The sequence below is a fragment of the Borostomias antarcticus genome (assembly GCF_949987555.1).
Source record: "Borostomias antarcticus genome assembly, chromosome: 30".
NCBI lineage: Eukaryota > Metazoa > Chordata > Actinopteri > Stomiiformes > Stomiidae > Borostomias > Borostomias antarcticus.
Window position 1 is genome coordinate 2,685,545 of NC_140263.1, and position 24,600 is coordinate 2,710,144.

At 47.1% G+C, this 24,600-nt stretch overlaps 1 protein-coding gene across 1 annotated transcript; it reads right to left on the reverse strand.

The window, feature by feature from the left end:
* Nucleotides 1–6,555: 6,555 nt before the first annotated feature.
* snx18b (sorting nexin 18b) lies at nucleotides 6,556–12,180 on the reverse strand (the record flags this gene model as incomplete). Its single annotated transcript, XM_084460086.1, has 2 exons — nucleotides 6,556–6,917; nucleotides 10,725–12,180. 2 exons carry the CDS (start codon nucleotides 12,178–12,180, stop codon nucleotides 6,685–6,687), a joined length of 1,689 nt encoding a protein of 562 aa, XP_084316212.1. The 3' UTR covers nucleotides 6,556–6,684.
* Nucleotides 12,181–24,600: the final 12,420 nt, after the last annotated feature.

The window sequence follows — 24,600 nt, forward strand, 5'->3', positions numbered from 1 at the left end:
GGAGAGTTCAAGCGGAGGGCTGAGCTGAGTGATCTTGGGGGAGGTCTAGAGAGGGAAGCACCCTTCACTAGGGGCTGGGCAGCCTCAGCTCACTATATTTCTCAATTTCCTCTTCTTCTTCTTCTTCTTCTTCTGAAGTCTGACTTTCCATGCATGAAAAATCACCAAACTTTGCACATAGGTCCAGTCCTATGCCAAAAGTCCTCAAGTGACACTGTGGGCCAATAGTCCTGATGGTGGCGCTATAGCAACAGTCTAAAGTGTAAAACTTTTTTTTTTTTTTAATCGTAACAAATCAGCACTATGTCTAGGCACTAGGACTACAGCACATCCGGCCAGATCGGACTCACTGATCCAGCACAGCCACAGTTACTCTGCAGTTAGGAAGACAGATAAAAAAGCATTTCACACCTCAACCAGTTTGTAACGCATAAAGCAGATAGAAGATGATAGATAGATAGATAGATAGATAGATACATACATACATACATACATACATACATACATACATACATACATAACATGAAGGCTGCCTCATGTGTGATTTAAGTTTGTTTGAGAACATTCTTCTGTACAACTTAAGAAGTTTTCTTCTCACTTCTCACTTGGCTCAACAAGAACATGCCCTTCCCTTGGTGTCCATGGTTGTGTGATGATGGTGTTTTTTGAATGATGAAGGTGTATGGAGACACAAGGACGCTCGCCCCGTCATCCCAAATACAGTATCTTGTTGCTCTACAGCATCTTGCTCATGTGCAAAATGTGTCATGTGATCAAAGGGGGATGGTAACTGCTTGTTCAAGAGACCGGTGGATACACACATTTGGCTTGGGGCAAACAAATAAACCAAAAAACAGTCGCTCACACGCAGGCTGCCCCCCCACACCCCCCCCCCCCCAGGGCCCTCTGTACATCTGCAAATGGGTCAGTGATGTCACGGTGTCCCATGTCATTCAGTACAACGCTGAGCGCCCCCTCGAATGTTTTGATTTTTTTCATAATCACTTCTTTATATATCCATGCGTAGACTGGCAGAAATAGAACCACCCAGAAAAAATGACATTATTTTATTTTGAATAAAATATGTGCTGCGACTAAATAGTTCTACGCTAAATATTTAAAAAAGCCTTTCCAGATGAGCTAGAATCTTTATGGCGAATTATATGTCAGAACGCCAACTAACACCTCGGTGAGTTTCTCGTCTTTGAAATTGAGAGTTTAACATGTTTTTTGAATGATTTTTCACGGTGCCCAATCTTTCCGGGCAGAGACACTCATGTATTTGTCATTCGTCTCCTCCTTCCTCTTCCTTCTCAAAATGGCCGCCCTGATCCAGTGCTGCGCTGCAGCTGTAATTTAAGTATGAGTTTCCCCTGGCTAAATAATGGTTTGATTTGAATTGAATTGACAGAGCCGACGCACCCCACCCTTCCCCTCAGGTCACTCATCTGGTCAGGACTTCCTTGTACTTGAGATCACTTGTTTTAAAGACACGGGCCAAAAAACTATTTGGAATAATTGAAATAACTTGTGAAACCCCATCACTTGACTCTCCGGGCAGACTGGACGCTAACAGATCTGAAAGGATTTCAAAAGGTTTTTCAACCCACGTCTGGTTTTACCATCACTCACCATGGTAAGTTGACGTAAACAAGTCATATTTGTATAAGACCTAGAATACAATGATGTATCTGAAGTTTACTGACTAGAACATGTAGCCCAAGCTCCTCATACCCTTAGTTATTCCCAACTATTCTCATTCCCTTAGTTATTCCCAACTATTCTCATTCCCTTAGTTATTCCAAACTATTCTCATTCCCTTAGTTATTCCAAACTATTCTCATTCCCTTAGTTATTCCCAACTATTCTCATTCCCTTAGTTATTCCAAACTATTCTCATTCCCTTAGTTATTCCCAACTATTCTCATTCCCTTAGTTATTCCCAACTATTCTCATTCCCTTAGTTATTCCCAACTATTCTCATTCCCTTAGTTATTCCCAACTATTCTCATTCCCTTAGTTATTCCCAACTATTCTCATTCCCTTAGTTATTCCCAACTATTCTCATTCCCTTAGTTACTCCCAACTATTCTCATTCCCTTAGTTATTCCCAACTATTCTCATTCCCTTAGTTATTCCCAACGCCCTCTCTTTCTGTCAAAGACAGACATGTCTTTTTCAAGTGAATATATGGTTGTTTAACATCAATATTGTTTTTCATTCAACACAACATTTATCTGCCAAATCAAATGAGGGTTTTAATCGTGTAGTCTGTTTTAACATGCAATTTCCCCAAAGTGACCCAGTTTAAAGAGCCCAAAGTGACCCATCTTAAACCCGCATCATCAAAGCCAGTGTCGGCTAGGAAGGTCGACCGTGGCCTAGGGTTCAGGAGGTCTATGAGAGGTCAGAGATCACAGCCTGCTAGCACCAGTTCTGTCTCACACACACCATCGTCGCCCCGGGACCCCAGCTGTGGTCATAAGAGTATTGGGTAATATTCTCAGTTCCTTATACACCACACTTACTCAGTCTTCCTTTACAGAACAAAGTTTCATTATGTTTCGAAACAGTGTTAGAAAGGACTTGAACAGTGTGTGACATGGTTACATGCTTATCCTAGGGAAGTCTTTCAAAATGGTGAATGGCGTTCTTTGTGACTGGCGATGAATGGAGTTGGATGATCTTTGAAAACGAGTGTCGTTTAATGGACACGAGTGGTTTACAGTTTCAACTTCAGCTCATAAATAATTTAGTCTGAGGGGGGTGACGGCCTCGGAAATCACTCCTGCTGATTGGCTGAGAGGGACACACACAGGACGTACAAGCAAGAGAGAGACCGTGATTTGAGGAGCTAACTAGAGATATGAACTCTGACGAGAGCTGAGAGAGACCGTCGAAGACACCAAGAGAGCGATAGGGGATGAGAGTGTTGAGAGAGTGAAAGGGAGAGTGTTAGTGAGAGAGAGAGAGAGAGAAAGAGAGAGAGAGGGAGAGAGAAAGAGAGAGAGAGAGAAAGAGAGAGAGAGAGAGAAAGAGAGAGAAAGAGAGAGAAAGAGAGAGAGAAAGAGAAAGAGAGAGAAAGAGAGAGAGAAAGAGAGAGAAAGAGAGAGAGAGAGACAAAGTGAGAGAAAGAGAAGGGAGCAGTCAGATAGCCAAGCTGAACTTTGCCCTCCAGAGTGTTGAGTATCGGTCGGTGTTGGGTTCTGCCCCCGAATAACATTAACTCGTCTTTTGTCTCCGTACTGTACTCTCACTGAACACTACTGTACACAGGCTACATCCTGCTAGGGACCCAAATAACCGTTTGCCCTTCAGCAATTCAACTCAGCATATTCCTATCTGGGGGGGGGGGGTGAGATGACAAAACATGCAGATAAGAACACAGGTCACGCGCCGGCTGACGTCATGCGTTCTGGACGCTGTAGAACATGAGGCTACCAGGGTCTCTTTTATTCTTTCTTTTATTGTCTTGTTATTTGCTATTTATTATACCTATACTGTACAGCACTGTGGTAAACCGTTGTTGTTTTTAAATGTGCTTTATAAAGTTTGAGTTGAGTTTTGAATTGAAGTTTCTGTAACAATGATGGTTTTGCTGCGTAGAAGTACTAGAGGCCGGTGTGAGTTGCTTATGTAAGAATGTGAGGGGTTAGGGTGAAGGTGCAAGGGGTGAAAGGTCACAAGCCAGACAATACCAAGAGATAGAATGGGGGGGCGGCGGGGGGGTCTCCCGGAAAACAGGAGGATCAAACTACAAAGACACAATAGGGAGGGACAGTCCTCCTCTTGGGGCGTGTGCACGTGCGCGTGCACGTACTGCAGGCGTGTCCCTCTATGACCTCTCGTCATATAATTCTGAGCGTACCGCCAACTTCGCCTGTTCTGTTCATTCGGCTTGTCTGTTTTCTGCTGACCGTGTCAAACTTGTTGCTTTCTCTGACACGTCTTCCCCTAACCCTAACCCTCCCCTAACCCTATACTATTACTAAGTATTGGCTAGTCATTTCTTGTGACCTTTTTGTCATTTCTGTGACCTTTCACCGTTGGCACCTCCCCCCGCACATTCGTATATGACTAACCGTTTCTCAGGCACACCTCTGTCGATTCAATACAGCAAAAACAATTGTTACAGATAACAGATTGTTACTGTACATTTGTAGCCTTTTTCTTCAACACTGTGTACAGTAACCTGACGCACCTCAGATGGAAACTGTTTGGAAAAAGGGCAAGAACTTTCAAAACTATTTGGCAGGCGATTGGAAGAACCAAAAAAAAATCCAAAAAGGTCTATCTAACTAACTTCAACCGCTCCTCGCCGTCATAAACCCGCCCAGCAACGCCGTTGGTATCTCAAACTCCTCAGAACCAGCGCTGATTTTGCAAGATCGCTTTCTGATCTGGCCCAAACGGATCTCTATGGAGAGTATCCGGACTGATTTGCGAGAGAAACAGAATGTGAGAGTCGGAGAAATCAGGATGGTCTCAAGAGGCCGGTGTAACAAAGGAACCGGTCTAAATAATGAGTGCGATCGCTCTAGACGCAGACTGACCCAGGGCTGTGTACGGAGGAACCAGCCCTAAATAATGAACAGGGGTGTAACCTGACCTGGAGAGGCGGTGTCGGGTGCCGAAGGGCGTGGCCGGCCGCTTCCTGGGATGGAACACCAATGAGCATAAAGCACTCATCCTTTTCCCCATGGACGAGTATCCCACCCCCACGGACGAGAGGTCAGAGTAGCGTCCGCTGGATGTGAACCAGACGTGGAAATCGTCTTGGGAGAAAGCAGTAATGTTGGATCAGGTCAGATATCAGGATAAAGGGGCAATGCAGGCTTTTTTTCTTTTCAATAATGTACCTTTGTGCGAGAGCTGTGGGGGGTATTCGGCTTTTTTTTCGGGTTTTCTGCTGACTGTGTCAAACTTGTCTTCCCCTAACCCAATACTATTACTAGCTATTGGCTGTTTTGTCATTTCTGTGACCTTTTACTGTTGGCACCTCCCCCCGCACATTTGCATATGACTAACAGTTTCTCAGGCCCACAGGCCTCTGTCAATAAGCTTCAGAGAGATGGAAAAACCCTGCGTCCACCTATCCTTCTCTGTTCTAGAAGCTTCCCCGTTCTAGCGTGTTCCTGACACAGAGCGTGTCTGGGGAGCCTGGAACTAAAGTAGAACCCGATACTGAGGTTCCCTGTCCGCTCCTCCACTTCTCTCTCTCTCTCTCTCCTCGTTATCTCTCTCTCTTAACTCCTTCCATCCTCCCCTCTCTCCTTACACGCACACATACACACACACACACACTCTCTCTCTCTCTCTCTCTCTCTCTCTCTCTCTCTCACACACACACACGCCCACACAGACAGACAGGCAGTATTACATAGCCAGTGCTCTTAGATGACGTTATTAGGTCAATGTCATCTGGCTGGCCCTACCCTTTCCCTTGCTGTCCACACACACACACACACACACACACACACACACACACACTCTCTCTCTCTCTCTCTCTCACACACACGCCCACACAGACAGACAGGCAATTTTACATAGCCAGTGCTCTTAGATGACGTTATTAGGTCAATGTCATCTGCTGTCCACACACACACACACACACACACACACAAACACACACACGCCTAATCCCTGCCCTCCTCTCTCTCTCTCTCTCACACACACACACACACACACACACACACACACACACACACACACACACACACACACACACACACACACTTTGTAACCGTGATCGAACACTACTGTACATTAACGCAGAAATCGTTCACACAATCACAAATGAGTCACCGTTTCAGAGACAGGAGAGGTCTGTGTTAAGTCATACATACAGAGATACTGTAATGATAATATTATATTAAGAAGAATACAAGTATTCAAGGCCACAGGTTACATATCACTTAAAAACAGACGATCACAATCCTATAGTTTTCCCTTCCTGGAATTCTGCATGTGGTCACTGACTCTACTAGGGTGAAAAGCAGTAATTATTTCGACCTTTAGACTACATCACTAACCCTAACCTATTCAGTTACTTCCACAGAGAGGCGATTTAAAAACATGGCTTTCGTTCTATCTCTACAGTCCCTCACTCATCCATATAAACAACGTTTTCCATTCTAGCCCCACGTCACCTACAGTAAGCCGACTGCAGCCTGCGTGGCTTCGAGTCAGATAGCAAACATTCTTATCATCGAGGCATACTGAACCAAGTCATTCACACACAGCTTTTACAAGCGCAATAACAAGTTCCACATCCACGCCGTGACACGCGCCCGGCTTTATGGGGGCCCGTCCTCTGATTGGACGTTTTATGGTTCTAATAATGGCGTCTATCACCGTGAGTCATGCCTGGTAGATGTGTTCCCTCGCAGTCCAGACGAGATTGAAGATTGATTTATCCCAGAGGGACATTGGATGTGCAGCAAGGTTAAAAGATATACATGGAAAGGTAATCACATCTTAGTCCTGGTCCCATTCTCCCCATTCTCCCCCATTCTCCCATTCTCCCCATTCTCTATGTACCAGAGACGCAGGCTATCGCTCCAGTCCCCACCCACTGGGTACCTCCCTATTGGTCACTGCCCTTCCTCCTCAAAACCTTATTGGTTATCCTCCTTCCTTAAAAGCCGTCCTATCGGTCGTCGCCCTCTCCCCGGGAGGCCTTCTCTACTGGTCGTGGTCGTACTTCTCCAGCGCCTCCTCCAGCTTGGCGGTGATCTTCTGGAAGAAGCCGATCTGCTGGTGGAGGTGATGCTGCATCTGGGAGCGGAAGTCCCGGATCCGCGTGCGGTGGAAGTACTGGATCTCCGCTAGCGTGGCGCAGGAGATGATGTTGCAACGCTCGTTGACCCCGCCTTCCGCTTCCTGTCTCTGGCACTCCTTCACCTTGGTCAGGGCACCTGGGGAGGAGGGGGGGGGGAGAAAGGGAGAAAGGGTTAAATGGTAAATGGACTGCACTTATATAGCGCTTTTCCACCTTAGCGGCACTCAAAGCGCTTTACAATGGCCTCTCATTCACCCATTCACACACATTCACACACCAATGGCGGTAGCTGCCATGCAAGGTGCTAACCTGCTCATTGGGAACAATTTGGGGTTAGGAGTCTTGCTCAAGGACTGGGTTGGTAGAAAGGAGAAGTCTTTAGGCTTGTTTGACAGTCTTGGGGCCCTGTTTTTGTGCCGGTGCTAAGTGCTAAGGGCTACGTTTTGTCTGCCGCGAACTCGGTATTCCTGGCCTCGGTATTCCTGGCCTCGGTATTCCTGGCCTCGGTATTCCTGGCCTCGGTATTCCTGGCCTCGGTATTCCTGGCCTCGGTATTCCTGAACTCAGTATTCCCGAACTCACTATTCCTGAACTCACTATTCCTGAACTCACTATTCCTGGCCTCCGACGAGTTTGGTGCGCAATTCCAGAATCCAGATCTGTAGAATAGCCATGTATACGGTTCACATCCTGGGAATGTGGCGAGGGCTAGGACATACGCTGCTCCAGGGACATGGGACAGGGTGCAGGAGAGGACAGGACAGTACAAAAGAAAGACGCACCAAAGAAATATTGAGTTTGTGACGGACAAAACTTAGCCCTTAGCACCGGCACTAAATCCTTCGACATACGTCTTTAGAACTTGCTTGGTCGATGTTTCCCTGGTGGTTCTGAACCATGTAGGCACTCCGTGCGGACCATTCATTTAGAACCTAAATGAATGGTCCAATAGATTAAGGATATCTGTGCAGTCCCTCCCCCAGGATCAATAAAATACTTACACTAATAAAAGACTGGTTATAACAACAATCTCCCAGCAGTCCATAACTTTCCCCTAGTTAAAGATATTCAGGTTAAGAGTCTCTCGGGAAGCAGGCTGATACTGTACGCTGAACAGGCCTGTTTCAGGGGGAGGGCGGAGTGTGGAAAGAACAGCCGTGATACCGTAGCTTTACAAGTCGTAGAGTAATAGGAGCCGTATTGTGTTGCAACAGGAGACCGGCGCTGCCTGGAGGACGGGGCTGCCTATCAGGCCTACGCTTTTAACAAGGGGAAAGTCAACATACTGTATCAATATCCCCCCCCCTTATTCTCAAAATGTCTACCCCCCACCCTCTCTCTCTCTCGCTCACACACACACGCACGCACGCACGCACGCACGCACGCACACAAAGGCACATAAACATTAATGAAGTGAAATTAACCAGGACTTTGCTCTTTTCGAGGCCCGTGCGATTACTGAGGTCTAAGCCCAAGTATTGCTCTTGTTTCCAGTGGGAAACTTGTAGCTGGAACACAGAATCTGATGATCTGCGCCCCCCTCCCCACACACACACACCCCCCCCACACACACACACACCCCCCCCCCCACACACACACACATCCCTCGCCCCCACACACACACACACACACACACACACACACACACATCCCCCCCCCACACACACACACACACATCCCTCCCCCCCCACACACACATCCCCCCCCCTCCTCCGCCTCCCTCGTGCTTCCCACCCTGCCCCTGGGGGAGAGAAGAATGTGATCCTCAGGCTCCATTCCACATTCCAACATTCCCCGGGCAACACCGGACAAGAGGCCCCGGAATCTGCTCTTATTCAGCCCAGAACCCGGCCTGGTCCAGAACCCACACTGAGGAACCCCACACTGAGGAACCCCACACTGAGGAACCAGGCCTGGTCCAGAACCCACACTGAGGAACCCCACACTGAGGAACCAGGCCTGGTCCAGAACCCACACTGAGGAACCCCACACTGAGGAACCCTGCCTGGTCCAGAACACACACTGAGGAACCCTGCCTGGTCCAGAACCACACATTGAGGAACCCCACACTGAGGAACCCCACGCTGAGGAACCCTGCCTGGTCCAGAACCACACATTGAGGAACCCCACACTGAGGAACCCCACGCTGAGGAACCCTGCCTGGTCCAGAACCCACACTGAGGAACCCCACACTGAGGAACCCCACACTGAGGAACCTGGCCTGGTCCAGCCACACACTGAGGAACCTGGCCTGGTCCAGCCCCACGCTGAGGAACCCCACACTGAGGAACCTGGCCTGGTCCAGCCCCACGCTGAGGAACCCCACACTGAGGAACCAGGCCTGGTCCAGAACCCACACTGAGGAACCAGGCCTGGTCCAGAACCCACACTGAGGAACCCCACACTGAGGAACCAGGCCTGGTCCAGAACCCACACTGAGGAACCAGGCCTGGTCCAGAACCCACACTGAGGAACCCTGCCTGGTCCAGAACACACACTGAGGAACCCTGCCTGGTCCAGAACCACACATTGAGGAACCCCACACTGAGGAACCCCACGCTGAGGAACCCTGCCTGGTCCAGAACCCACACTGAGGAACCCCACACTGAGGAACCCCACACTGAGGAACCTGGCCTGGTCCAGCCACACACTGAGGAACCTGGCCTGGTCCAGCCCCACGCTGAGGAACCCCACACTGAGGAACCTGGCCTGGTCCAGCCCCACGCTGAGGAACCCCACACTGAGGAACCTGGCCTGGTCCAGCCCCACACTGAGGAACCCGGCCTGGTCCAGGGCCAACACTGAGGAGCTGAACTGGACCCTTTAAGAGAGGGGGGGGGGGTTCTGGTGAAACATGAGGAACCAGCTGGTCTAATGCAGGTCTCAGTTTGGGTCTAATCCTAACCCTGTTCATTTCTGTGATCATTACATGTGTTCTGACCAATTGGACGTTATCTTAATGCTAAAATTGACATTTAACGCCAGTGACCTAATCTATTAAACCGAGAGAGAAAGGAAATGACCCAATCGTGCAGCTCTCAGGCTCTCAAACCCTAACTGGTCACTGTAACTAACTTCTGTCTCTAATCTGGTGTCTGAGTCAGGGGAACAGAGTCAGACTCTGCTCAGCTGTGCTTGTGGGCCTCTTCCCTGGGAACAGAGTGTGTGTGTGTGTGTGTGTGTGTGTGTGTGTGTGTGTGTGTGTGTGTGTGTGTGTGTGTGTGCCAGCATATCCTCCCACCTCTGATCTCACTCCTCTGGGTGGAGTAGAGTGGGAGAGAGTGGAGACATGGTTCTCGGCAAAGAGGGGGAGAGGAGGAGAGAGAGGAGGAGAGAGAGGAGAGATGGCCTGGCTCCCAGCAGAGAGGAGGAGGAGGAGGAGAGCGGGGGAGAGCAGAGACATGGTTCTCAGCAGCGAGGGGGAGAGAGAGGAGAGAGGAGGAGAGAGAGAAGGAGAGAGGAGGAGAGAGGGGAGGAGAGAGGGAGAGATGGCCTGGCTCCCAGCAGAGAGGAGGAGGAGGAGGAGAGCGGGGGAGAGACATGGTTCTCAGCAGCGAGGGGGAGAGAGGAGGGGAGAGAGGAGGAGAGAGAGGAGGTGGAACGCCTGGTACGTTCTGTTGCTGAGCAGAAATCGGAGAAATGAAAAGCACACAGGGGGAGAAGATAATATGAAACATATGTGTGTGTGTGTGTGTGTGCGCGCGTGTGTGTGACAGAGAGACAGACAGAGAAAGAGAATGTGTATACAGTGTGTGAGAGGGAGAGACAGAGAGAGAGAGAGAAAGAAAGAGAGAGAGAGAGATTAAAAGGGGGGTCTGTGTAATGAGAAGGTTTTTCTGCACATGTATCCACAGATGGTGTTGGTTAAGTCACAGAATGCCACCTTTAACCCTAAATTACCTTTCACCTCTCTGACCCCTCCCCCCCACACACACCGCCATACCTTTCTGGACGTGGATGATGTCTGGGTAGTTTCCCAGATGACCTCTGTACAGGTCAAGCAGGTCCGATATGGGGTCCAGGTCCTGCCTGGGCTGCTCGGCGAAGTATTCTCCGATGGCCTCGTAGGCCTCGCCGGTGTAGGCGATGGCCCGGTTGAGCCCGACTGAGTACGGCTGCTGGTCCATCTCGAAGGCCTGGCCCAGCAGGCGGAACGACTGGCCCACCTTCTGGTACTCCTTCTTGAAGCCCGTGATCTGCTTGCGGGCGAAGTCGTTGATGTTGGCGTTGACCACGACGATGCTCTCCTCCATCTTCTTGGTGAACGCCTTGAAGCCGTCGATCTTGCTCTCGGTCTCCTGCAGGTCCAGCGGCAGCGCCGGCGTGCTGATCGTCAGGAAGAAGTTGGCGCCCACCAGCTCGTCCTTCTCCGCCTTGCGCTTGCCCTGCTTCCACGCCCGCTCGTCCGAGCCGCTGCACGTCAGGAAGTGCTGGAAGACGTCGCAGCGCGCCAGCACCGGGTGCGACACCATGTGGTTCATCCACCAGATCAGACCCTTCCGCCGCTTGGAGATGAAGTCCTCTTCGAAGCGACCCGTGGCCTGCTTCTCCGGGAGGTGGGGCACGGAGATGACCGGGAAGCGCTCGACCAGGCGGGCGTACAGCCAGTCGAAGTGCTTGTACCGGCGGTTGACCTGGATCTGAGTGTGGGACGGCGTGAGACCGTACGACATGTAGCTCTTCATGCCCTTGAACTTTGTCTGCTTGGTGGGGTCGTCGATGGTGCAGTTGAAGGGGTACGGGTCTTCCTGCCACTCCGGGCCGTACAGACCCATGACCACGCAGATCCTGTCGCCGTCCTTGACGAAGGCGGACGCCGCGCCCAACACGAAGGCCTCGCCGCCGGATTTGACGAAGGTGGAGAAGCGGTTGAGGTTCCTGCCGACCGTAGCCGAGCTCCTGGCCTGCTGCTGCTGCGCGCTGCCGCGTCGGGGCAGAGAGGTCGTGACCCGGTACGGCGAGGACGCGTTGCCGCCGTGGCCGGCGGGCTCGTCGGCCGCCGTAGAACTATCATCCCAATCCTCATCCCAGTCATCGTCGCTCCCTTGGCTGGTCTGGTAACTGTGTCTCTGGAGGGGCTGGGCGGAGTAGGCGGAGTGGGTGGGGGTCACGACTTTAGTAATGTTCACATCTTGGGACTGGGACTGGTAGGATGAATCATATCCACTCGAGACCGAATCCGAGTGTCCGTTGTTGTTCGATGAAATGTTAGAGTCGCCTCTGAGTATTTCCACATAAGAAGCTGGAAGTAGTCCGGTCTCCCCGCGGGTGTTGGTTCCCTCCAACCATCCCTCGATGTCCTCCTCGCTGAATAAAGTCACGACTTCGTTTTCAGCAATCGATATCTCACCCGGGTTCTCCGAATTAAAGTCGTACAAAGCTCTCGCCCTGAACGCCATGGTTCACAACAACGGAACGGAAAAGAGAGACTCAGATATGGGTCAGTTGCGCGTTAAAGCCATGGGCCCCCGGATCACTTTGTAGTCAGTGAGCTCCCGTGTTTATCCCGAAAGGTTCGAATCCCGTCTTGTTTCAAAACACAGAAAACACGCGTGTTTTCTCGCTTGTAATAACACGCGTTTTTAAACGACGTAGGGGTTATTTTTTCTCTCTCCAATAAAAGTGAAAAGCAGAGAAAGTATTCCAGATGCGTAAAGCCCGTATAGCAGCAGCCCGAACACGTAGGAGCGAGTCTGGAGAATAATCTAGGGTGGAGCCACGGTTCTGCGTTCAACAAGTAGCCTTGACTACACGGAGCAGAGCACAGGGGAACAGAACAAGTTGGGTCTCGTTGACAGCCTGCAATCACTGATGACACATCATATAACCATGCTGAATAGTGTGATATTGTGATGAATAAAAGCAAATGACTAAGATGCAGTTGAGCCTATCCTTTCAGCTTGAGGTGCGTTGGAGTAAAGTAGGCTATTATTGCTTCACCTGTAGCCTAATAAATTAGCATAAACCTACATACATAAATTAAGTAGAGCTATTGTGTTATTGTGGTGTTACTGTGTTGATTTGCCGGTAACATTTAGGTAATAGGTATTTCCATGTATCTGTTATAATAATAATAATAATTGTTGGGCACTTACTAAAATGTACCAGCAGAGGTCGCTGACTCCCTTTTGAATCTGCCAATAAGGCAATCGAGCAGATCGTGTGGGTTTACCATGGAGCTATGGATTCTCTTTGCAGCATTTTATATTGTTTTGTAGTCAGGACTGTTATTGGCTATGAATGGCTACTAATTTATGCTAATTATTATGCAAACAGTATTGAGGATAAACTATATAGATCTAGTCGAGTTTGGTAATAACGACAATAGTGTGTAGTATAGGCTATTACCATACGTCACACTTTATTATCGATACACATATTTTTGTAACAAGAAATAACCACGAACAAACAATGCTTGTAGCCTAATAAATAAAGTAGGCTAAATATTACTGACAACATTCGCCTATTAAATATAATTTGAAGGACCGACACACTACAAGATAACCTACCTGCGCACACTTCCGGTCGTCCTGGCGATGGATTCTTGGTCTTCCTTCGAATGCAGCTTGTACATCAATAAATGTAATATTATACATAACGAACAGAAAGATAGCTGTTTTAAGTCCCCAAATTATCATAAATATTGCAAACTAAAAGAAGTTGTCTGGGCAGGTTTGGTATAAATGAAGAGTAGCTGGGTGTCTTTTTTTTTTTTTTTTTTATAAATCTTTATTAATCAAGGTACAAAATGTACAGTACAAAACAATATTAGCAACAATCAATCAATACAAAGAATGAAATAAAACAAATTTAAAAATAATACAAGAGCCAGCAGGGTACATATATCAAGCCTTTCACACAAACAAATCAAAGAAGGTGCACAAACTCACTGTCTTCGTAGCCTTCTTATTATTGGAGGAAAAAATAGTCTTTATGTATTGTTTGGTTTCATTTTCTAGAATTTTGAACAGGGGTTTAGAGTTAGTAAATTTGGATTTGTGAATGTGAAATGTTGCTAATAGAACTATTTAGCTGGGTGTCTTGACTACAACATCTTTGACTGCAGTGACGTCACGTCCGCTCTTTTCATATTTCCTGCAACATTGAACCCAGAGCCGAGACCAGACCAGTACAGCCGAGACCAGACCAGTAACCCGGACCAGGACACCCGGACCAGGACACCCGGACCAGTACACCCGGACCAGTACACCCGGACTGGGACTGGTCCAAACACAAGGAACCAGGCGAAGATAGGCCGTGTACCAGCTTATAGACACTTAGGCTCCTTTGTTTTCCTATTGGTGCTAGATGTGCTGCTGGATAACCCAGAAATCACCTAAAAATCACCCCGGGCATATTAGTGACACTAGTATTTTTACTAATTTTTTAGCTTGCTAGTAGCTCTCTATTTTTTTTTTTGCAAAGGTGCGAATGTATTGATTTTAGATCGATCATCAGTGACCATCACTTTGACTTCTCAGTGATTCTGTTTGGGAGGAGCAGCTGGGAAACATGGATTATCTGGTAAGAAGGGTCACCGCCTCAAGTAGTTGTTGGTGCTTTGTTAGCACATTTTAAACATAATAGTCTGATAATTTGGCTGAAATATCTCTGAATTAACTCATAAAAGAGATTCATGATCTCGATCATGTCAGTTGGTCGCAGACTGCAGTTGTTCTTTTGACAGCTGGACCATCAATTGGACGGGAATCTAATTAATAATAATAATAATAATAATAAATCTAATTAATAAGCGACAACATTGCTACTGTAGGCTACACTAACTGGTTTCTGTGTATTAATGTAACTATCAATGTAGCTATCTAATGTCCTACATGTCATTGTTTTGATCCAGGTTCCTTGTGTTCTGTGTCAGGAAAACGTGAGTTCTTGCTTCTAGAACCTGGTTATTTTAGCCACATGTTCTATTTAGGGCTCCTTATTTGTCAGACCAGAACAAGCCACCCACTTGAGGCTGGTGTGTGAGGGTATGCTGAGAATGGACTTTCAGAGAGAGAGAGAGGGTGTGTGTGTGTGTGTGTGTGTGTGTGTGTGTGTGTGTGTGTGTGTGTGTGTGTGTGTGTGTGTGTGTGTGTGTGTGTGTGTGTGTGGTGGGGGGCCCCCATGTTGTCGATGTTCCCTCAGTACACAAACGGGCATCATTCAAACAGTCTCACTCACGTACAACCATAGAATTATAATTAGATATATATAACTATAAATATAACTACTATGTACAATATATACTGTACTGCATGTGCGTGTGTGCGTGTGTCTGTGTGTATGAGAAAGATCATGACACGGTGGATCCATACAGCTCTGTCTGAGTAATGGTACAGTCCTGAGAGATACTGTACTAGCCAGTCTGTAGTCAGTCTGTAGTCATGAGAGATACTAGCCAGTCTGTAGTCCTGAGAGATACTAGCCAGTCTGTAGTCCTGAGAGATACTGTACTAGCCAGTCTGTAGTCCTGAGAGATACTAGCCAGTCTGTAGTCCTGAGGGATACTAGCCAGTCTGTAGTTCTGTGTGATACTAGCCGGTCTGTAGTCCTGAGAGATACAAGCCAGTCTGTAGTCCTGAGAGATACTAGCCAGTCTGTAGTCCTGAGAGATACTAGCCAGTCTGTAGTCCTGAGAGATACTAGCCAGTCTGTAGTCATGAGAGATACTAGCCAGTCTGTAGTCCTGAGAGATACTAGCCAGTCTGTAGTCCTGAGAGGTACTAGCCAGTCTGTAGTCATGAGAGATACTAGCCAGTCTGTAGTCCTGAGAGATACTAGCCAGTCTGTAGTCATGAGAGATACTAGCCAGTCTGTAGTCCTGAGAGATGCTAGCCAGTCTGTAGTCATGAGAGATACTAGCCAGTCTGTAGTCCTGAGAGATGCTAGCCAGTCTGTAGTCATGAGAGATACTAGCCAGTCTGTAGTCCTGAGAGATACTAGCCAGTCTGTAGTCATGAGAGATACTAGCCAGTCTGTAGTCCTGAGAGATGCTAGCCAGTCTGTAGTCCTGAGAGATGCTAGCCAGTCTGTAGTCCTGAGAGATGCTAGCCAGTCTGTAGTCCTGAGAGGTACTAGCCAGTCTGTAGTCAGTCTGTAGTCCTGAGAGATGCTAGCCAGTCTGTAGTCCTGAGAGATGCTAGCCAGTCTGTAGTCATGAGAGATACTAGCCAGTCTGTAGTCCTGAGAGATGCTAGCCAGTCTGTAGTCATGAGAGATGCTAGCCAGTCTGTAGTCATGAGAGATACGAGCCAGTCTGTAGTCCTGAGAGATGCTAGCCAGTCTGTAGTCCTGAGAGGTACTAGTCTGTAGTCCTGAGAGATACTAGCCAGTCTGTAGTTCTGAGAGATACTAGCCAGTCTGTAGTTCTGAGAGATACAAGCCAGTCTGTAGTCCTGAGAGATACTGTACTAGCCAGTCTGTAGTCATGAGAGATACTGTACTAGCCAGTCTGTAGTCAGTCTGTAGTCCTGAGAGATGCTAGCCAGTCTGTAGTCCTGAGAGATACTAGCCAGTCTGTAGTCCAGAGAGATGCTAGCCAGTCTGTAGTCCTGAGAGATACTAGCCAGTCTGTAGTCCTGAGTGATACTAGCCAGTCTGTAGTCAGTCTGTAGTCCTGAGAGATGCTAGCCAGTCTGTAGACCTGAGAGATACTAGCCAGGGTCTCTCTCCTTGTCTCCCTGAGGGATGAACAGATACTGTATGTTCATAAAGGAGCACAGATGGAAATAGCTCAATAAGCGCTGGCAGCACACCAGGAGTAGACATGTAGGTTATGAGGTCTAGTGTTGTGTGCTGTAGAGTGTGTGTGTGTATTGTGTGTGTATTGTGTACCGTAGTGTGTGTGTGTGTGTGTGAGAGAGAGAGAGAAAGAAAGGAAGAGATAGATCATTTTCACTTTCAATGTAGGCTTGCATAATAAGACCATGCAAATTGTAATGGTCTTGTACCGTACATAAGCCTTGGCTCTGTGCTTAACCTCCACGCATGACTGGTCGTTGTGGCTTCACCACCTAGGGTACTGTACAGTAGGCCTACCTCACCACCTAGGGTACTGTACAGTAGGACTACTTCACCCCCTAGGGTACTGTACAGTAGGCCTACCTCACCACCTAGGGTACTGTACAGTAGGACTACTTCACCCCCTAGGGTACTGTACAGTAGGCCTACCTCACCACCTAGGGTACTGTACAGTAGGCCTACCTCACCACCTAGGGTACTGTACAGTAGGCCTACTTCACCACCTAGGGTACTGTACAGTAGGCCTACCTCACCACCTAGGCTACTGTACAGTAGGACTACTTCACCACCTAGGGTACTGTACAGTAGGCCTACTTCACTATTATCATGGTGGATATGACTGCAATATGAAAGACAATGAAATACAATAAAATGCATGCCAAGCACATCCACCATGCTGGTGCAGGACAAAATGACATCAGGTGACCTGACGAAGACCCAAACGGGTCGAAACGTTGTCACCTTTTACCGAATAAATAGCCCTGTGGAGTAGCTGTGTGCTGACCTCAACCTTACTTTATCTATTGCAATATGAAAGACGACAGTGCGTGAAGTAGACTCTTCAGAAGTAAAGTAGACTCTTCAGAAGCCTTTATCGACTAGACTGGGTTTGCCTGGTTGAGATATTAGGATTGCAGTCGCTCAGAGATCGGTACTAAACCAGGGGCAGCAAACGGTTAACTGGGAGATTACCTTCCCACTCTCCTCAACACAAATAAAGTTTTTCCATAGAGTCTGTCCTGGTGAGGGGAAACATTATTGAGCCCCCTGCAGGAAAGTAGGGAGGGGAGTGGGTTTTTCAGCTGAATTGAAGCTTTAAACCTTATAAAGTTTATAGTGCTAGCCTGTAACTGGCACGGCTCCTTGTAGTCGAGCAACATCTAAAGCCCCGTCAGCTGTTCTAATCTAGGCTAATGGTTAAACAGCATGTTTCTATGATGGGGATGTGCCTGGTTCTGCTGACCCCTGCCTGGCTGGGCCTACAGAACCATTATAGAGAAGAGAACCACTTGTGACAATAGAACCCTGTGAAAAAAGGTTCCCATAAGGTTCCACATATACATTAGCCTAGGCCTAACCCTTCTCATCTCACCTTAATGGGCTGTTTGGAACCCTAAAGGGTTCCTTCTGACCTTAAAAAGGAACCTTACAGACCTGAAAAGGGTTCTAACCTTTTTTTCCGAGGGTTCCTCTATTGTGATGTGGTTCTACACCCAGTGTTAGGTGTAGCCGAGCTATTTTGATGGAAAAAGTAGAACCGTGGGAGAACTCATGAGTGGACTGCTGTTCTAATGGACTGGCGCTGAGTTTGTGTGTGTGTGTGTGTGTGTGTGTGTGTGTGTGTGTGTGTGTGTGTGTGTGTGTGTGTGTGTGTGTGTGTGTGTGTGTGTGCGGTCTGCGCTGTGGTCATAATGGTGGCCAGAGGGTGTTGTTTCAGAGAGCCCAGCTTCCTGTGTAGTGATGATGATGATGATGATGATACTGGAGATGTCATGCTACGTGTGTGTGTGTGTGTGTGTGTGTGTGTGTGTGTGTGTGTGTGTGTGTGTGTGCACGCGTGCGTGTGTGTGTGTTGATGATAATACTCGAGATGTCAGGCTAGGTGTGTGTGTGTGTGTGTGTGTGTGTGTGTGTGTGTGTGTGTGTGTGTGTGTGTGTGCGTGCGTGCGTGTGTGTTGATGATAATACTCGTGATGTCAGGCTACGTGTGTGTGTGTGTGTGTATGTGTGTGTGTGTGTGTGCGTGCGTGCGTGCGTGCGTGTGTGTGTTGATGATGATGATGATAATACTCGTGATGTCAGGCTACGTGTGTGTGTGTGTGCGTGCGTGTGTGTGTGTTGATGATGATGATGATAATACTCGCGATGTCAGGCTACGTGTGTGTGTGTCACTGCCAACAAGACCTGGGCTGCGTTTCCCAGATCCGCTGAACCTTGGCGCTCTACGACGCTTCTCGAGGTAGACCTTGGCGAAGGGACAGCTTTTCCTACGAGTGTTTCCCAGACCGTCCCTTAGTGGGCGCCTGAAGATACATCGTAAGGTACATCGTTGTCCCTTGTTGATGACGTTTTCAACCGTTCTCATAATCATTTTGATTTTACCCCAATCTTTTTTTCTTTTTTTTTTTAAAGATATTTTTTAGGGCTTTCCAGCTTTAATGTTATAGGACAGTGTAGAGAGAGAGGAAACGTGGGAGAGAGAGAGGGGAGGACATGCGGCACAGGACCCGAGCCGGGAATCGAACCCGGGACCGCCGCGCGAAGGACTAGCCTTCATATGGTGCACGCCTTACCCAGTGAGCTACCGGGGCGCCAATTTTACCCCAATCTAACAAAAAGGAAGCTATGCCTACTAAAGCTTATCTGCTAATCTATTATAGCACATTTCATACACAGAAGCAACACAATGCGCTTTACAGAGAGCAATGGGAGGGTGGGCATAGGTCCCACCCCTACATACTCCAGAGGGACGCAAAAACTGTTTCACCCAGGGGCCAGAAAAGTGAGCTGTAATAATTCTTCCCTGACCTCACTCAACGAGACGATCGAGCTCCTGGAAAATGTTTGTCTATTGGCTAAGATAGTAAACATGGGCTAGATACTTCATAAGAGAGACATGACTAACAGGAGAGTGCACAAATAGTTACAGAGACGTTGCCTACATGGTCGGCCATTATGTGTTAGCTATCACTGTAGTCTCTAATATGATATTTGAGTGAATCATATAACAAAGCACAGTAAGCACTTACAGTAATGCCACAAGGCAGAGGTGGGGAAACAGAAAGCAGAGAGCCAAAGGTTAATAAAATGGGTAGGGGTGTCTGGGTAGGGACAGCTGACGAAACAGAGTGGGAAGGAGCTAGAATTATGATGATGATGATAGCTAAATAAGTGACTGATTTTGTTCACTGTGTGTTCTGAAAAGTTGTCATATAGCCGACCTCCTCAGGACGACCTACCACCCATTATGTTATGTTCAATTCATGGGTAGCGCGTCCTGTCAGGTAAGAAATGTTGATAGGCATTTCAAAATGTCCTACATGACACAATAGCCTAATCATAAATTAAACACAATATTGTTTTCATGCAGCCATGATGTACACAAAGCACGAGTTGGCTGTGACAGATAGAAGTGGACCTTAATTACCTGTGTCTATACCCTACTATGGATCTAGAAGGCCTCAATGGATTAATCAATTCACCTAATATCTGTTGGTATCCTATATTAGTGGTGGGGTAGCTGACAGACAGCCAGAAAAGTCATATGCCATCAAATTGCCCCTTAACATAAGAAAATATAGCTCCTTTACATAAGAAAGTGTTGAATTTATATTATGGATAGTCCCTATATTTTATTTGGTTCAATAAAATGTTTAAAGTCACACTGAAATGAAAAAAGCATTCTGTCCCATTTTGGTTCACATAATTGGTCATAGTGTTCCCCTATTCAACGATGTATGCCCAAAAAAATTACAAAATTCTACTTTTGTTGCAATCTTATATCAAAGTATATAATTTCTTACTTCCTGGAAAACGGTAGGTCACGTGCAATGACGACAAGATTCGACAAGTTCCCACTCCCAGCAGCCCTAGCAACCAGCCCCTCTGTCAGCTGCAGCCGACTGGCTGAGACAGACTGTGACCTTTCACCTCTGATCCTCAAGGGAAGGGTCGTCTTAACCTCACCGACCATAAACAGGTCCTCAGATCCTCCCATTCCTCCCTCAGTCCTGAGGGAACTACACGCCACACGAAGCAGCGTTTATGGTGGCGCAGTTTACGATTAACGGTAGATAAGAGCGATTAAACCCCCTCTCAGACAACTCTTAAGGACCCACAACACAAACCGATGTGGAGAGGATTCAGCTGTAGGGATCATGTAGGGATGGGGCTGCCTCTCAACAAACTAACAACAAAAACAGACAAGACTTTTCATTTTCAGGACCTGTGTATTTCCTTTAATTGCATTAACAAGGCAAACTCCTCAGAGACCCTTGAAGTCCTGATGAATGTCATGTAGGATTATCTTGTAGTCCTGATGAATGTCATGTAGGATTATCTTGTAGTCCTGATGAATGTCATGTAGGATTATCTTGTAGTCCTGATGAATGTCATGTAGGAATATCTTGACTTCCTGATGAATGTCATGTAGGATTATCTTGTAGTCCTGATGGATGTCTTGTAGGATTATCTTGTAGTCCTGATGGATGTCTTGTAGGATTATCTTGTAGTCCTGATGGATGTCTTGTAGGATTATCTTGTAGTCCTGATGGATGTCATGTAGGATTATCTTGTAGTCCTGATGAATGTCATGTAGGAATATCTTGTATTCCTGATGAATGTCATGTAGGAATATCTTGTAGTCCTGATGAATGTCATGTAGGAATATCTTGTAGTCCTGATGAATGTCATGTAATATTATTTTAGCAGCACCGCTGTGCTGTGAGGTCATTCTGGGTTTGTTTCTTAGTTTCTGTTTCTGTTTCTGTGATGTTTAGATGCAATTTAGATCCACAGGTGGATATGATTGGCCTGTCAGGAATTCCCTCTCTACTGTAATTCCTCACTACTGTAATTCCTCTATACTGTAATTCCTCACTACTGTAATTCCTCTCTACTGTAATTCCTCACTACTGTAATTCCTCTCTGCTGTAATTCCTCACTACTGTAATTCCTCTCTACTGTAATTCCTCTCTACTGTACCGTATGTCTTGTTCTCTCTTCCCTCCTCTCTCTCTCTCGTGTTCATTTCGTCTACGAAAACTATTGACATTTTCATCAACAAATAAAAACTAGACGAAAATGTTAGGTTTGGGAAGAGATCCAATCAGAACGCTGAGATTTCTGTGAAAGTCGTGGCTCACGCGGAAAAAAAACTTGAACACAGGCCAGGAGAGTAGAAATGTAATTCAGTTGCTTTGTCCATCAGTCTAATAGATGTCTCCTACGGAGTTATTGGAGTTTGGAAATTCTAGAGAAATGGTGAAATAATAGACAAAAGGCAAAAGAGTTGTGCGCACATCCAACCTTAGTAGGCCAGGTGCTGGATCTGAGAGTACATCTCTCCAGACAAATGGTTAAATAATGCCTTAAACTTTAACTACACCCAACCGGTTTGAGTCTACTAATGAAGTAGATTCAGTCGACTAAAATCATAATGCTATTTAGTCAACTAAAACTAGACTAAAACTAAAACGATTCAAATTACTAAAATATAACTAAAACTACAGTAAATAGCATTTTAGTCAAAAGACTACGGTATGACTAAAACTAAATCAGAATGTGCTGTCAAAATGAACTCTCTCTCTCTGTCTCTCTCCCTCCCTCTCTCTCTCTCTCTCTCTCTCTCTCTCCCCCTCCCTCCCTCTCCCCCTCCCTCCCTCTCCCTCTCTCTCTCTCTCTCTCTCTCTCTCCCTCCCTCTCTCTCTCTCCCTCTCTCCCTGTCTGATTCCTCAGACCTGTACATATGTGACTTATTAAGAAAATCAGTGTCTGGAGCGGTAGAGGAAATGTTTTCCTGAACCTTGGCTAGACGGATGGGTTTTCTCATGGTTATTTCCAGGAAGCTGTATGTGAGGTTGTTGTTTGATACGTCCATCGATGTAAACCTGAACAACAGACACATTTTTTCTTTTTTTACTCCTCAGTTTAGTTTAGCACCTGGTCAGACTCATTGAGAGAGACAGAGAGAAAGAGAGAGAGAGAGTGAGTGTGTTAGAGAGCGAGAGAGTGCGAGGGAGGGAGATTGAGAGAGAGAGAGAGAGAGAGGGAATGTGTAAACCACATGTTTAAACATTACCATTCACAGAAGCTGTTGGTTGACATTATAGCGGAAGGTTTGAGCATTAGGTTATTCTTAAGGCTGTAGTCATCTTTAGAGGGTGGATGAGAGGAGGAGGAGAGAAAGAGAGAGAGAAAGAGAGAGAGAGAGTGCTGAACGAAGGTAGGCTGCTGCTTTTATGAGGATCAATAATTCAGGACCTTACTGCTTAGTTCAATGGAATAAGGATTTAATGTACTAGTGTTGTTGTATTGTGGTTACTGTAATGTACACTCTAGAAAATATGATGTTATATTGTTGTTAGTGTACTGTACACTCTAAAAATAGGTTGTTATTGTTACCATCTGAAACAATAGAAGAACCCTCTAAAAAAAACAGGTTCCAGATGCTGTAGAACCGTTTTCAACTCCGTAAGGTGCTATGTGGAACCCTAAATGGTTCTTTAAGATCTAGAAAGGCTTGCATATGGAACTTTATAAACCTGAAAAGGATACTATGTTGATTTTTTCCCCCTAGAGAGTTCTATTGTTCCAAACGGTTCTATGTGGTTCTTTTTTTTGTTTTTTTTGTTTTTTATAGAGTGTACTGACCTTCGACTTCTGTGTGAAGCCTAAACAGGATGTCAAGTGTCTGGTGGTTGTTTGTGTGGACGCCCGTCCTGATGTCTGTAGTCTTTGTAGATCAGACAGGCTCTAGCAGACCTAATGTGTTGGTTCTATATTGGTGTGAACAGGTTTCCTGTCTCGCTCTTTTCCTCTCTCTTTCTAACTTTATATCTCTCTCTCCCCCTCTCTCTGTCTTTCTCTCTTTCTAACTTTATATCTCTCTCTCCCCCTCTCTCTGTCTTTCTCTCTTTCTCTCTCTCTCTTTCTCTCTCTCCCCCTCTCTCTGTCTTTCTCTCTGTCTCTCTTTCTCTCTCTCTGTCTCTCTCTCTCTCTCTCTACCCCTCTCTGTCTCTCTTCCTCTCTGTCCCTCTCTATCTCTCTCTCCCTCTCTCCCTCATACACACACATTCTCTCTCTCCCTCACACACTTTCTCTCCCTTGCTTTATCTCCCTCCTTTTCCCTCTCTCTCTCTCTCCCTCCCTCTCTCTCTCTCCCTCTCTCTCTCTCTCTCTCCCTCTCTCTCTCTCTCTCTCTCTCTCCCTCTCTCTCTCTCTCTCCCTCTCTCCCCCCCCCTCTCTCTCTCTCTCTCTCTCTCTCTCCCTCTCTCTCTCTCTCTCTCTCTCCCTCCCTCTCTCTCCCCCCTCTCTCTCTCTCTCCCTCTCTCCCTCTCTCTCTCTCTCTCTCTCTCTCTCCCTCCCTCTCTCTCTCTCTCCCTCCCCCTCTCTCTCTCTCTCTCTCTCTCTCTCTCTCTCTCTCTCTCCCTCCCTCTCTCTCTCTCCCTCTCCCTCTCCCTCTCCCTCTCTCTCCCTCTCTCTCCCTCTCTCTCTCTCTCTCTCTCTCTCTCTCTCTCTCTCTCTCTCTCCAGCCTCTTCTTCCCAGATGAACTTGTGGAGAGGTCACAGCGCTTGCTTCGGTGGATCATTCTCTCTGTCCTTTCCCTCTTCTCTCCTGGGGTCGTGACCTCTTAGCCTCTAGTTGCAGGGAGATCTGGGTATCTGTGGACTATGTCTGGGTGCATGCAGCTGACCCTGTACGTTTGCAGGATCGGCGTCTACACGGTAAGCAGCGAGGTCGCCGGGGGACGCCTGTGGTATTGTGTGTTGGTATCGACCATTTATTGACAGTTATTTCCTTAGCTGTGTTTGAAACCGTTCACTCGTTCGCTCGCTCACTCACTCACTCACTCACTCACTCACTCACTCACTCACTCACTCACTCACTCACTCACTCACTCACTCACTCACTCACTCACTCACTCACTCACTCACTCCCTATGTAGTGTTCCCCATATAGTCTACTATGTAGGGAACGAGTAAACGTTTTTTTGGACACTACACTGAATGTCATTGCGTTAGATATTCATGGACGAGCCTAAACTTGACTAATGATCTTCAAAATCATTCAGGAACTC